The sequence below is a fragment of the Equus asinus genome, chromosome 20 (genome assembly GCF_041296235.1).
Source record: "Equus asinus isolate D_3611 breed Donkey chromosome 20, EquAss-T2T_v2, whole genome shotgun sequence".
Classification (NCBI taxonomy): Eukaryota; Metazoa; Chordata; class Mammalia; order Perissodactyla; family Equidae; genus Equus; species Equus asinus.
In genome coordinates this window covers 82,130,762-82,143,781 of record NC_091809.1, presented here as the reverse complement: position 1 = coordinate 82,143,781, position 13,020 = coordinate 82,130,762, and the positions used below count along the sequence as shown (strand labels likewise).

Sequence of the window (13,020 nt, the reverse complement as noted above, 5' to 3'; positions counted from 1 at the left end):
AAAAGTAGCCAGTAAGGTTAAATCTAAATTAAGGTTAACCTAAATTAAATCTTAACAGGTTTTGGCCTTTCTTTACTAATATTTTTCCCTTTAAAACACTTTTATTTAATCTTTATTTCTGTTTTATTTTTTGCAGATAAAGATATAGAGAGAATAGATTCCTTGAAAATGTTTTAAATGTTTGCTGAACACATGTTAAAAAATTTACAGGATTAAGAGTTGATGAGCTTGTTTTCTTCCATATCACTTATTGTTCTTTTTCTTTTTTTCCAGAATTTTATAGAAGTGAAGTGATTAAGAATTCCTTGGTAAGTTTGCTTTCTGACAGGTACATAGGACTAAGCCTATAACTCCTGTTTCAGAAATGCTGACATATAAAATAAGTTCAAGTTCACTTCTGGCGTTATGGTATTTCTGCTTTTAGATCTTATGCTCAGTTATTGCTTACATCTTCGTTGATTTGTTCATTGCTGTATCTCTGGTGCTTAGAACATGCCTGGCACAAGTAAGTGCTTGATAAATATTTGCTGAATGAACTGATTTTTTCTGTTAAAAATTTTAGCGTTCTTTCAACTCAAATTCTATAATTCTATCACTTCTATTTGCTATAGAGGTTTTTGATCATTTGACTTACGAAACATCATAATAAATGATATCTTTGTTTAGATATAGTTCTTAAGGATTTTATTTCTAGGGCCATCATATAAGATCTTTCTACTTATTATTTTTGGCAATGGCATTGCTCAGTTAGAAATCTGAAAGTGTCCTATTTTTGATGATGTGTACACTAGATAATTGCATAAATGGCTCAATTTATTGGGCCATGTTGGGAAATAGAAAAGCTTTATGGTAATGATAATGTCCTTTTAGTGGTCCGAGACCATAGTGGATTTGACTCCTCTTTACTCTTTCAGCCTCGTCTCCTAATATTTTCCCTCACTCATTGTGTTCCAGGCATACCTCGTTTTTTCAGTGCTTCAAACGTGCCAAGCTTGTCTTCTTCCTCATGCCTAGAACCCTTGTTTCCCTGGTTCTTTATTTGGCTGACGATTCCTTTGAGGTCTCAGCTATGTCATTGCAGCTAGGCTTTCTGTGACTAGTCTATCTAAGTAGTCCCCTTTCCCCTAGTCACACTCTTGTTCACACTGCCCGTTTTATTTTCTTTAGGGCATTCCTCACTATCGGAAACTCTTGTTCACTATTTGTTTGTGTTTATTATCTGTCTCCCACCTACCAGAGTGAAAGTTCCCTGAGAGCAGAGACCTTGCCAGTCTTGTTCACCACTGAAACCCTAGCGTCTAGAATAGTATAGATGCTCAGTGAATATTTGTTAGATGACTAAATGGATATCAGTAATGTGTTATATTTACAGAATCCTTTTACATATAATATCCCGTTTTGATCCTTAGAACAACCTGTAAGGCTAGATGGGATAGATCTTAAGAAACTGATATCCAGAGAGGGCCAACAACTTTTGTAGTCACATAACCACAAAACTAGAACCCCAGTCCTTAGACCTTCTGCCTTCAAGTCTCTGCTTCTCTTTCCTCTTCATCAAGCTATCTTCTAAATGCCTCTAAAATATCATAATAGATTTGGATCCTAGGCCAGACGAGTTCCCTGGGCCCATCTCTTCAGAGCCTCAGTCACCAGTAAAGTTCTTGTTCTACATACCTTAACTGATTCATGGGAAGTGACTGGCGCCATGCCTGACACGTAGTGGCTATTGGGTAAATGATAGTTTCTCCTCCTCTTCTGGTTCAGGTGGCAACAGAAGTGAGAGCCGGGTGAGTGGAGGTTTAGGGAGCAGACAGAGGAGAACGTCGCCTTCGTTTATCTCCCCCCTTTTCTGTAGGCAGAACTCTAGTTGGGCTGGTTCTGCAGCGTCCCGTTACTTTGTTCCGGGTTTGCGTGGGAACGGAAGCTGTGATGCAGTGGGCCTTCAGCGTGGGGTCAACATTAGTGCTGTTGTATTTACCTGATAGTCACTCGACTTCCAAATCCATGTTTCTAAACATCATCTCTGAATATTAACTCCTGTCTTCAACTCCTTTTGTCTCCTATCTTCAGTTGTTTCTGAACCATCTATGAAGTGTGACATCGTCATCCCTGATGTACTTGAGCTGAACAGTGTAGAAAAGGGAGAGGATTGGACAAAAAGACTTCCTAGGTCCTTTCAACTTACAGTTTGTTCTGTAATTGTTTCCTTAGTATACGTATATCCTTACAACATTTGCTTGCATAGTAATTGTTCATGAACATTTCATCTCCCAAAGCAGACGAAAGTTCCTGGAGGTCAGAGACTGCCTGAAGATCTTTCTGGCCCTCTAGCTCCCAGTGTACTTCTCTTATTGGGTAGTTGTTTGGTAAATGTTGATTTGTCTGTATTTCCTTTTAGGATATTCTTTGAGATTATGATGTTTTGGCAAGGATTGTTTTTTGTTTCTTTGATAACTTACTAAAGGTTTAATAAACCTCAATTTGGGGCTGGCCCCGTGGCCGAGTGGTTAAGTTTGCGTGCTCTGCTTTGGCAGCCCAGGGTTTCACCGGTTCGGATCCTGGGCATGGACATGGCACTGCTCATCAGGCCATGCTGAGGTGGCATCCCACATAGCACAACCAGAAGCACCTACAACTAGAATATGCAACTATGTACTGGGGGGGGCGGTGGTTGGAGAGAAGAAAGAAAAAAAAATTGACAACAGATGTTAGCTCAGGTGCCAATCTTTGAAAAAATAAATCAATAAATCTCAATTCATTTTTTATTTTCTTTTTGAAAGGACTCTTTTTTTCTTAGCTTTTTGCTAAATCATTGTGACTGGTTCAGATTAATGGCCATTGGACACCACAGGAATCAGCAGTCCTCAGCGAATATGCACATTGTTACCTCTCTTCGTACTGTCTCTGAAGAACCGCAGATGAGCAGCATTTGTTGGTTTCTTCCCTGCTTAGGTGTTTGTTATTCTTAAGCTGTTGTGATGTTTGCTGAATAGTGGTTTAAATGTTTTTATTCCTACTGGTTACCATTGTGCTTGGCACACAGAAGGCACTCAGCAAATGTTTCTTAACGAGTGGACTCTTTCGTAAATGTATTTATTGACTGACTTCTAATTAGCTATTAAAGGCTTAGGCAAAGTAATACGTTATTTGTAGCTAAAGCTTTGGGTAAATTTCCACTCTAGTGAACTAAGTTGGGCTCTCGTGACCTTGTGAATATTCTATTTTACTCCTGTAACTTTAAGGCTTCGACTGTTTCTCTTAGTGTTATATTCTGAGCTTGGTCCTCAGAGCAGAGTAGCCTGGTTTTGCCACTCTGATGTCAGAGGAAAAAAATATATATCCTAATCCAAGTTGTCAGTTGTAAGACTTTATGTTCACCAAGAAAAAATAAATATTTCTAATTAAACAGAAACACAGGGCCTTTGCAGTAGTCCTGTGTGAGCTATGATTCAGTCTTACCAGCCTCTTTTTACTATGAAATTTATTTCACCCGTTCCAAGGTGTGTGTTTGGGTATCTTTCCTTCCCTCAGATGCATTGCTTGCCCTGTGATAGGGAATCTTTTGTATGTATCTCAGCAATAAAATATTAATCAGTCCCCTCAATTTGTGGGAATTTCCTTAAGTCCTGTAAAGAAGATGGATGACATTATTTCTCTGTTGACAGATATTTGCTTTTCTAATACCAAGTTCATGCCTTGTTGCTGTGTTTCTGTGCTTTTCTACTGACACGAACTTAATAGTTCTCAGTGCCGTTTCCTGTACATCCAGAAGCATTTCTAGCTCCTAAGTGTACAGTTTGATACATTGTCTCAAGTTGAGTACACCTGTGTAACCAGCATCCAGGTCAAACAACAGAGTATTGTCAGTGTCCTGGGAGCCCCCTCATGCCCTCTTCAGTTACTACTCCTCTCCTGACTTTTAACACCATAAAGTAATTTTACGTGTTTTTGAGCTTTATAGAAACGAAATCATACAGTACACACTCTTTTGAGTCTGACTTCCATGTCTTGACTTTACATTGTAAGAGTCATTCGTATTGTGGGGCATATTTGTAGTTTGTTTTTGCTCTATAGTATTCCATTGTCTGAATACACCAGAATTTATCCATTCTTCTGCTGACGGGGCGTTTGGTTAGTTTCCAGTTTTGAGCAAATATGAATAGTGCTCCTATGAATATTCCTGTATATCTTTTGGTTGAACATAATGTATGTATGCATTTCTGTTGGGTGTACATCTAGGAGTGGACTTTCTGGGAATATGCATATGATCACATTTAATATATATTGCTGAACAGTTTTCCAAAATTATTGTTTTATTTACACTCTGCCCAGCAGTTTATGAGAGTTCTGGTTACTCTACATTGTTGTGAACAATTGGTATTTTTTTAATCTTTTGAATTTGAATTTTTGATAGCTATTATGTATGGGACTTTTTTTTGTTTCAATCTGAATCAAGAGAGATATTTTAAGTGGCAGTTAAATTTAGCACATGTGGTGCCAACAATGTATCTAACTTGAAAGAATTGATATTGAGACCAGCAATTTTTAAGGTTGTGCATGTAGAAACAGTGACACCTGATGACTGCCACCTGGTGGTCAAAGATTGTAGGACCTCATTGATTTTAACATTCCTAAAATCAGAATTCATCTTACAGTGTGAAGCAAAGTGCATGTTAGAATTGATGAGAAATCGGAATATGTTGTTAAATGGTAATAAATACAATGTAGTAAGATAAAGCAGGAAAAGGGAGGATCTGGCAGGGGTGTTTGCTTGTTTTTTTCTCTGGTAGTCATGTAGAGGATATGATTTGAGCAGACACCTGAAAGAAGTGAGGGAACAAACTATGCGTCTGTGTGGGAGAAGACTGTTCTAGACCAAGAAACAGGAAAGTACAAAGGCAGGAGTGTGCTTGAGGTTTTCAAGAAATGGCTAAGAAGTGGAGTGAGCAGGGGTGGATTGGGATTTTGCTTGGCAAGTATGACGAAGACAGGGGCAAGGGGATTGAGGAGCAGGGCAGCAGAGGAGCCACGGGCTGGATGGCATGAGAGTCAGATTTTGGAAGGGATACTGTTACAGGTCACAGAATATTAGGAGCATCTGGTGGACAAGAACCCCCACTTACTCATTTTTCTCTATTCTAATGAGCCGAGTGTAATGCTCTACCCAGAGAAGTCTCATAAGTGTCTGTCGCATTGAGTAACAAGAATAATCCACCTTTGACAGGCCAGGTAGTGAAGATGTGTCTCCAAGTTATATGTCAGTCCTGGTTTCTTCTCAGATATATTTGGTATGGAATAATTACTGGGGAATGTCTAATTCAGCTTTAATGTCTCTGGCTTCAGCTAGCCATACCCTCCAAACCACTTATTAGATTTTGGGAACTTTTTCTTTTGGTTCAGGAAGAGGTTAGATTCTTAGTGATTGAAGGGTCATCGGTATTAACTGAAATGATTGGAGCAATAAGAATGAAAGTAACTAAGTTCTCTAAAGTTGATTTTGTACATACTGGAAAGTAAAGACGAATTGTAATGAACCCGCATGTACCCATATTTAACAGTTATAAAGTTAATCATTAGATATTTTTACAAAAAGGGAGTTTTTAACTATTAGGAAATTAAAAATCTCATGTTGGTGGAGTAAGAAAAGTGATAGCTAGTTCCTGTGTGTTTCTTTAATAAATAAGAGATACCGATTATTAAGTACTCACATGTGATTCAAGTGGCGTGTTGGATGCATTATGTACATTGTTTCTCATCCTGGTAACAGTGCTGCAAGGTGTTGAGGCAGATAACCAACAACCATTCCATAGGTAAGGGAGAGGAAGTTAATTTTACTTGAGCCAGGTTGAGAACTATAATTCGAGAAGGCATTCTCCACAAAGGAAGAAAGTGTTCTGGAAAAGTATGGTTTTCAGTACAGTTTTATACCTTTTTAGAACAAAGAACGGACATACCCAGGATACATATTCCTCAGTTTCAAAGAGACGCTCAGTTGCACATTAGCAGGTCCACATGACCCTGATGTCCGGGAAAGGAAACTTATCTTCTGGAGTACTGGTACGGGTGTTACTGATACTGGTACTGGTGGTAGGAAAGGAAGTATGTGTCCTTATCTTCAAAGTGAGCATTCTTTCACTTTGAGATAATGTTTAATGCGTTTACTTTAATGTTTGATAGGCCATAAGTCAGGTTTCTTTTTAGTTCAGGCTGAGTCAGGTTTAAACCAGAATAGCCACCCCGTATACCTCAATATGTGAACATTTCTTGTCCAAGGAAAGAGATATGCCTGTTTTACTGGTGAGGAAACGGAGGTTAAGACAGGCTGAGGAACTTGCTCTAGGCCGTAAAGCTAGCGCTGACTGGTAGAACCGATGTTCAGGAGCCCCGCTCTTTCACAGCATCCTGCTGCTTCCCTTGTGTCACACTTCCTTCAGCTGATCATGTCTGCTAGAGGTCCACTGGAGGTTGGTGATGGGCCTTACATTTAAATAAACAAAATTTTAGAGCCTGTATTTTTAGGGAAAGCATGTGACATAATTATCAGAACCATAAACTTCTGTTGGAATTGTGACTGCCTGAGCTGTTTTTAAACCTTTGGGAAAAAACTGAACTGAGCAGTACAAATACTTATTTATGAGTTAACTGGCTTGAGTGATTCTCAAACCGAGTTTATGTTTCAGCTGAATTGTGACCCAGTGAATTAACCTTTCCTCTCTGTGGGTGTGTGCATGTGAGTAGGGAGTTGGCTCCTCTTGCTTGAGCCGAGTTATGTTGCCCTGTGTTAAACTGCTTCATCTTCAAGGTGTTCCACCTTCTGTCTGCTCAGCTACACGGTTTGGAGGGAGACTAAGATAGCTGACACATGCGTTTGTAGTACCGGGGAAGAACAGGATTCTACGAAAACCTGTAGGAGTATTATTTAGTTTGGGAGAGGGTGGTTAGGAAGGGTTTCTAACAATAAGTAATTCCTAAGTTGAGACATGAAGGCTGAAGAGACGTGAGTGACACAGGGGAAAGAGAGTTTATTGGGCTGAGGAATAACTCCTACTTATAAATTCAGCACGTGATTCCTGAGAGTTATCTTGTGTGTTTCGAGAAAGTTGGAATAACTTTTATGAATTCTCAGTTGTTGCTTGTGATCATACATTTATTATTGAGTGATAAGCACAGTGATAGCTAGTTTGTGTGTGTTTTGAAATTTTTCAGTACGTGTGTTTGTTTAATAAATAAGGGAGATCAATTGAGCAGTTGTTGAGTGGTGTTATAGATGAGTTGTCCTGGTAATAAATAATAATTTTAGATTCTCTTGTGGGTGGTTAGCAGGCAGTCAAAGCTGTAATATCCCGATAAATATCCTGGTATTCTGCCACTGTACTTTTGGTTAATACGGTATAGGTCCTTAGATGATGTTAGTGTTTGAATCATTTGTTCTGTCTGGAAAATGGGCTGATGTGTACAGGTTAAATATGAATAAAAATCATCTGGGTGTTTACAGTAACATTATTGGGCAACAATGTCTTTAACTGTGTGGCGGACTGTATCTGCCTGTTTCTGAATGTACCAACTCAGAAATTAGTGCTCACTGTCTGGCAGCTATTTTATACAAGTGTAAAAGAAGGTCGTTGTACTGAGAAGATTGACAGTAGCTCTATTGTACTAATGCTGTATTGGCTTAGAAAGGAAAGCCAGGTCATCTGTTCAACCACATGAAATGACTTCAAAAGGCTACCTACCCCTCCAAAGGGTTTTAATTTCTTGTAGAATGAAGTATTTACAAATAGTTAATACAACTGCTCCCCAAATCGTCCCTCCCCCCATGCAAACGTGGCCTTTCAGATGCACTCACCAAGCCTTCCCTTTTTTCACTTTGAAAAGGGGTGGTTATTTCATGCTTTTTACGGTGCTTTGTCACTCTGAGAGTGAGAATTTGCAATTATACTGTCTATCTCATATTCTAGAGCACGTGTACTTTTGTTGAGAGGTGATCTTACACATAGGCATAGAAATAAATGTTCCTTACACATAGAGATAAACTCCTTACGCACTAGGAATAATTGTCTGCCTTTTCAGGAGGTGTAATTCGAAGGCCTGGAAGGCCCTCCGACTCTTAGGCTTTAGGGCCTCAAACTGCGTCATGAGGAGACGCCTTCATTTGATTCATCTCTGCAGGCATCTCCTTGTAAGATGTATCTTTTCCGTTATTGGGTCTTCTAAAAATTAGTTTTATTCCTTTTTTTTTTGGTTCTTGGTGAGGAAGATTGGCCCTGTTGATGGACATTAGGTGTTTCTGTATCTTGGCTGTTGTGAACAATTCTGTAGTGAGCATGGGAGTCTATATATTTCTGAGATACTGATTTCATTTCCTTTGGATAAGTAACTGGAACTGAAATTGCTAGATCATATGGTAGTTCCATTTTTAATTTTTTTAGTAACCTCCATACTGTTTTCAGTTGTCATGTTGCTTTATTCTCCGTCAGTCTAGAACAGTTCTTTAGCCTTTTTTCGTGGTGTTTTTGACTTCAACATTTAAAACTATACAGGCCAGTTATTTTATAGACTGTCCTTCACTTTGTTTTCTGATGTTGCCTCATGATTTGATTCAAGTTATGCATTTTGGCAGGAAAACCGTAGAAGTAATGCTATATCCTTTTCAGTGATTTGCTGTAGGAGGCAGTTCTCGTTGGCTTCTCCCAATATTGATGTTAACTTTCATCACTGGATTAAGGTGGGGCCTGTCAGATTGCTCCACTGTGAAGTTACAATTTTTCCTTTTACAATTAATAAGTGATTTGTGGGGCAGATACTTTGAGACTTTGTATATATCCTACTTCTCAACACATGCTTGCTCACCAGTTTTAGCATCCATTGATGATTTTCTAACTCCGATCATTTCTTTTATATTTATTAGTTGGCATTCTAACTTTACTTTAATCTCCCATTTATTAGTTATTTATTAATTTATATCATTATGAACTCATAGGTTCTTCTTTTATTCGGTGGCTTATAATCCATTACTGTTATTACTAACTTTGCTTAAATTACGCCACGTTTGGTTAATGAGGTCCCTGTAAATTGGTATCCTTTTGATACGTCCCCATCATTCTTTGAGTGCTTCCTTACTTTCTGGCACAGGGTGTTCCAGACTCATTTTCTACTTTCCCAGCTGCAGCCCTGGAATAAGCCTTTTCCTCAAAGAAGTGGTTCCTTTTAGTGAAAATGCTAAAAAGGCAGCAAGATCTGGGCATGCTTGTTGTTACTGGGGTGCTCATTCCTTGTAGATTTTCTTAGGGTACTGAGCTAGGAAATGCTCCTCCCCCCCCCATAGCTATTGCTCTGTCTTTTAAAACCCATATGTCCATACCAATATCTCCAATTTCAGTCCAACTGGACTTTCAGTTGGTTTGTGGCTCCATTCCCCAACAGTGAGAAACTTGGCTCTCACTGTCCTCAGAATGTTCACTCATTCACTCACGCTTAGAATGTACAGCAGGTGGCTTCAGAAATGCCAACCCTTATCACTACAAAAAGCAGACCTATGCACTAGAGTTTAATATTTATTTATGGGGTTTCTATTAAGAAAGTAGAACTTATGTACAGTGAAATGCATAAATTTTGAAACTCAAACTCAGTTTTCTGAGTTTCTTTTTTGTTTGCTGAGGAAGATTCACCCTGAGCTAACATCTGTGCCAGTCTTCCTCTATTTGTATGTAGGTCGCTGCAAAAGCATGGCCACTGATGAGTGGTGTAGGTCTGTACCTGGGAGTCAAACCTGGGCTGCTGAAGCGGCGCACGCCAAACTTAACCACTAGGCCACGGGGCTGGCCCCAGTTTGCTGAGTTTTGATGAATGCATATATGCTTGTCAAGATGTAGACATTTCCCATCATTCCAGAAAGTTCCCTTGTGCTCAATCCCTCCCCCAACAAGAGGAAACCATTTTTCACCACAGATTAGTTTTGCCTCTTTTAGAACTTCCTATAAATGGAATCATTATACAGTGTGTATATGTATAAAGTATATAATGTGTATATAAAATATCCTTATTTTTCCATATTCTATTTTAGATTCTTTCTTTGCCTTTTTAGCTGCACTCTTTGCGTTCATTTTTAAATTGTTGCTCTGGGGATTATTGTATGCACTCAGCTATTTCGTGTAAAATGGAAGAACCTGGAGAGAGTATAGTTCCAGTTATCCACCTTCTGTCGTTTGTGCTGTTACTTTCATGTGTGTGACCTGGACGTAGATTATAAACCCTCTGTACAGTTATAGTTTTTGCTTTAAACAGTCATATATGATATAAAGAAAACAGGATAAGAAAAACATAGTCTTCTCTGTTTACTCGATATTTACCATTGCTGGGCTCTTCATTCCTTCTTATAGATCCAGGTTTCTGTCAGGTGTCGTTTCCCTTCAGCTTGAAGAACTTGTTTTAGCGTTTCTTGTAGTACAGGTCTGCATAATTATTCCTAGACTTTAATGCTCATCTTCATATTTAAATGAAACTTTACCCCTGTTTAGCAGGGCCGCTAAAACAGTAATAATGGGATAGAGTCTGGGGGTCGTAGAAGAATGGAATTCTGTTGATCTTAGGTTGAAATTCTTGGATGACTGGAATTTAGTTTTGATATGATCCAGAATCAAACTGATTTCCATAAATGTGCTTACTAAATGTCATTACTATCCTATTCAGTAGTCTTTGAGAGTCCTCAGATCCATATCAGTTAATTGGACATTAATTCACTCATTCAGCAAATATTTACTGAGCACACCAGGTACTTTTGGAGCTTTGGGGAGTCTTGTGGTAAACAAGTCAGGCAATGTTCCTGTCTATCAGAGCTTTTATTTTAGTGGAAGGAAATCAGACAATAAAAGTATCAAAATATAAGTGAAAAAGATAGATCAGACATAAGTGCTATGAAACTGGAAGTCATGTCTCTTCTCCTGAAACTTCAACAACCAGCCCGAAAAAACACATACATCAGTGTATCCCCTGAAACAAAAACACGCTACTCTGTTCTCTTCTCCCATTTGGTCAGGGAAAAACTGCCACAAAACCAAGAACAGTTACCTTTATATGAGGAGCCTTTGATTCACTGATTTATGTAATGTGAAAATTGCTAATTTAATAAGATTGATTATGGTTACATTCAGCAATAAAAGCCCTAACATTTAATATGGGGGAAATAAATGAAGGTAATTGATGCATTGTAGTTCATGTCTATTGATGTTATTAAAGCTTCTTAACATTTTCAATTTTCAGAGACTGTTTCAACCATCTGGATGATTCTCAATGAAAAGTTACTTCAGAGCATAAAGTTGACCGTGTCATCTTAACCTTAAAACATTTCAGTGGCCCCACATCTTGTACAGAGTAAAGGACTGCCTCCTTGGGAAGGCATGAAAGATCCTTCAGTTTAGTCCATTGTTGATTTCTCCAGCTTTGTGTCCTGCCTCTCTGTGTGACGTGCTGCAGCAGTTGTCTTAGCTCCCTGCCCACACCTTGCTGTTTCACGCCTCGGAGCCCTTGTTTGTTAGGTTCCCAGTTGCCTAGAACTCGTTATTTTAAACTGGTGGTGAAATCCTATCTGTCCTTTAAAAGTCAAGTTTCACAGCCTCTGTGGTCTTTCCCCTGTTCCATCAAAGTTTATTATTCCCTCCTGTCCCACCGTGTAACCTTTTGCATAGTTCTGTTGTTGAACTTTTCACGGAACAACGTAATTATTTAAATAGATATTTGAATCCAGCAATAAGTTGAAGGTACTTTAAGGGCATTGTTTCTGTGGTGGTTCTTAATAATTGTGTATTAAGTGTTGAATAAGTAAATGAAATACCTTATGAAGCCATATTAATGAGAGATTAGAATGTATCCTCCTTCTAATGACTATAATAAATAAGCAGAGAAATTCAGAAGTACCGTTATCACCCCGTCATGTTAATTGGAATGTCTTCTCGGTTCACTTAAGTTTGCAATTTAATGTATTTATGAGGTCTTTTGGTTTTTATAAACAAAGTGATTTACAACCTAACTGAAATAACTGTAAACAAGTTGGAGTCTTCGTAAAGCATGGTTTCATTTCTATCAACAGAATCCAACGTGGCGGAGTCTCGACTTTGGAATAATGCCGGACCGTCTTGATACATCCGTGTCTTGTTTCGTGGTGAAGATATGGGGTGGAAAGGAGGACGTCTACCAGCTCTTGATTGAGTGGAAAGTCTGTTTGGATGGGCTGAAATACTTGGGTCAGCAGGTAATTTTCAGACTGTAGTTTTGAGTAGTTGTCTTCTCTAAATTCTGTTGGTGCTTCTAATTCTACATTTCCTGTTATGAAGAGAGACCTTTTATGATTGTTTACTTAATTATAGAAATTTGAGTCATTGCCAAGTTTAAAAAGTAACCTTTAACTGAAGAAACTTATGAAGAAGTGCCCTAAGCTGATAATTTAAGAGGATTTTTTTTCATAGGAAGAGCGTGCTTTCTTATAGCATTCTGCTTCTTCTGTCGTACTGGATGTTCTCCCCTAGAATCTGAAAATTAAGTTGAAAATAAGGAACATGCTTTTAAACACTTCTCTTAAGATGCAGTTGAGTTGGGTTATTGCAGGAATAAGAAGAGCTGCTGTTCACTGGGCACAAGGATGACAGATGCCTGGCTTCCATACCACTTCCCGTTCCCCGTGAGTGATGGAGCTCACTAGTCCTAGCACTCTTCCAGCTAAGCTCAGAAGTAGCTCCCTAATCCTTTTCAACACAGTGTTCCAGGACCCAACTAGCGATAATCAGAATTGTATATGAAATGAGACCTCTTTGCCATCCCCAGACATAGGTCATTACGATTAATGTTTATAGCGACCTTGTGAAGGTTGATATTACGCCCTTATTTTCCAGATGGGAAAATTGAGCCTCCAGGAGTTTAAGAAACTGCTCAAGATCATACTGCTAGGTGGACTTGGACTTAAATCTAGGCCTGGCTGACTTAAAAGTTCATTGCCTTGTGCTCTGCCGCACTGGTATATACATGTAG

At 38.8% G+C, this 13,020-nt stretch overlaps 1 protein-coding gene across 11 annotated transcripts in view; it reads left to right on the top strand.

Moving 5' to 3' along the window:
- Window positions 1–13,020, top strand: part of UVRAG (UV radiation resistance associated) — a 309,656-nt gene that overhangs the window by 42,041 nt on the left and 254,595 nt on the right. For 9 of the 11 annotated variants that reach the window (XR_011495820.1, XR_011495819.1, XM_014855838.3 and 6 more), the window contains exons 3-4: window positions 274–308; window positions 12,086–12,247. Coding sequence is in view for 9 of the 11 variants with exons in the window: in XM_014855838.3 (XP_014711324.3) it covers window positions 274–308; window positions 12,086–12,247 (197 nt within the window). In the remaining 2 variants the exon portion in view is untranslated. The remainder of the gene's footprint in view (window positions 1–273; window positions 309–12,085; window positions 12,248–13,020) is intronic. The other 2 variants (XM_070490660.1, XM_070490661.1) reach the window with 1 other exon arrangement.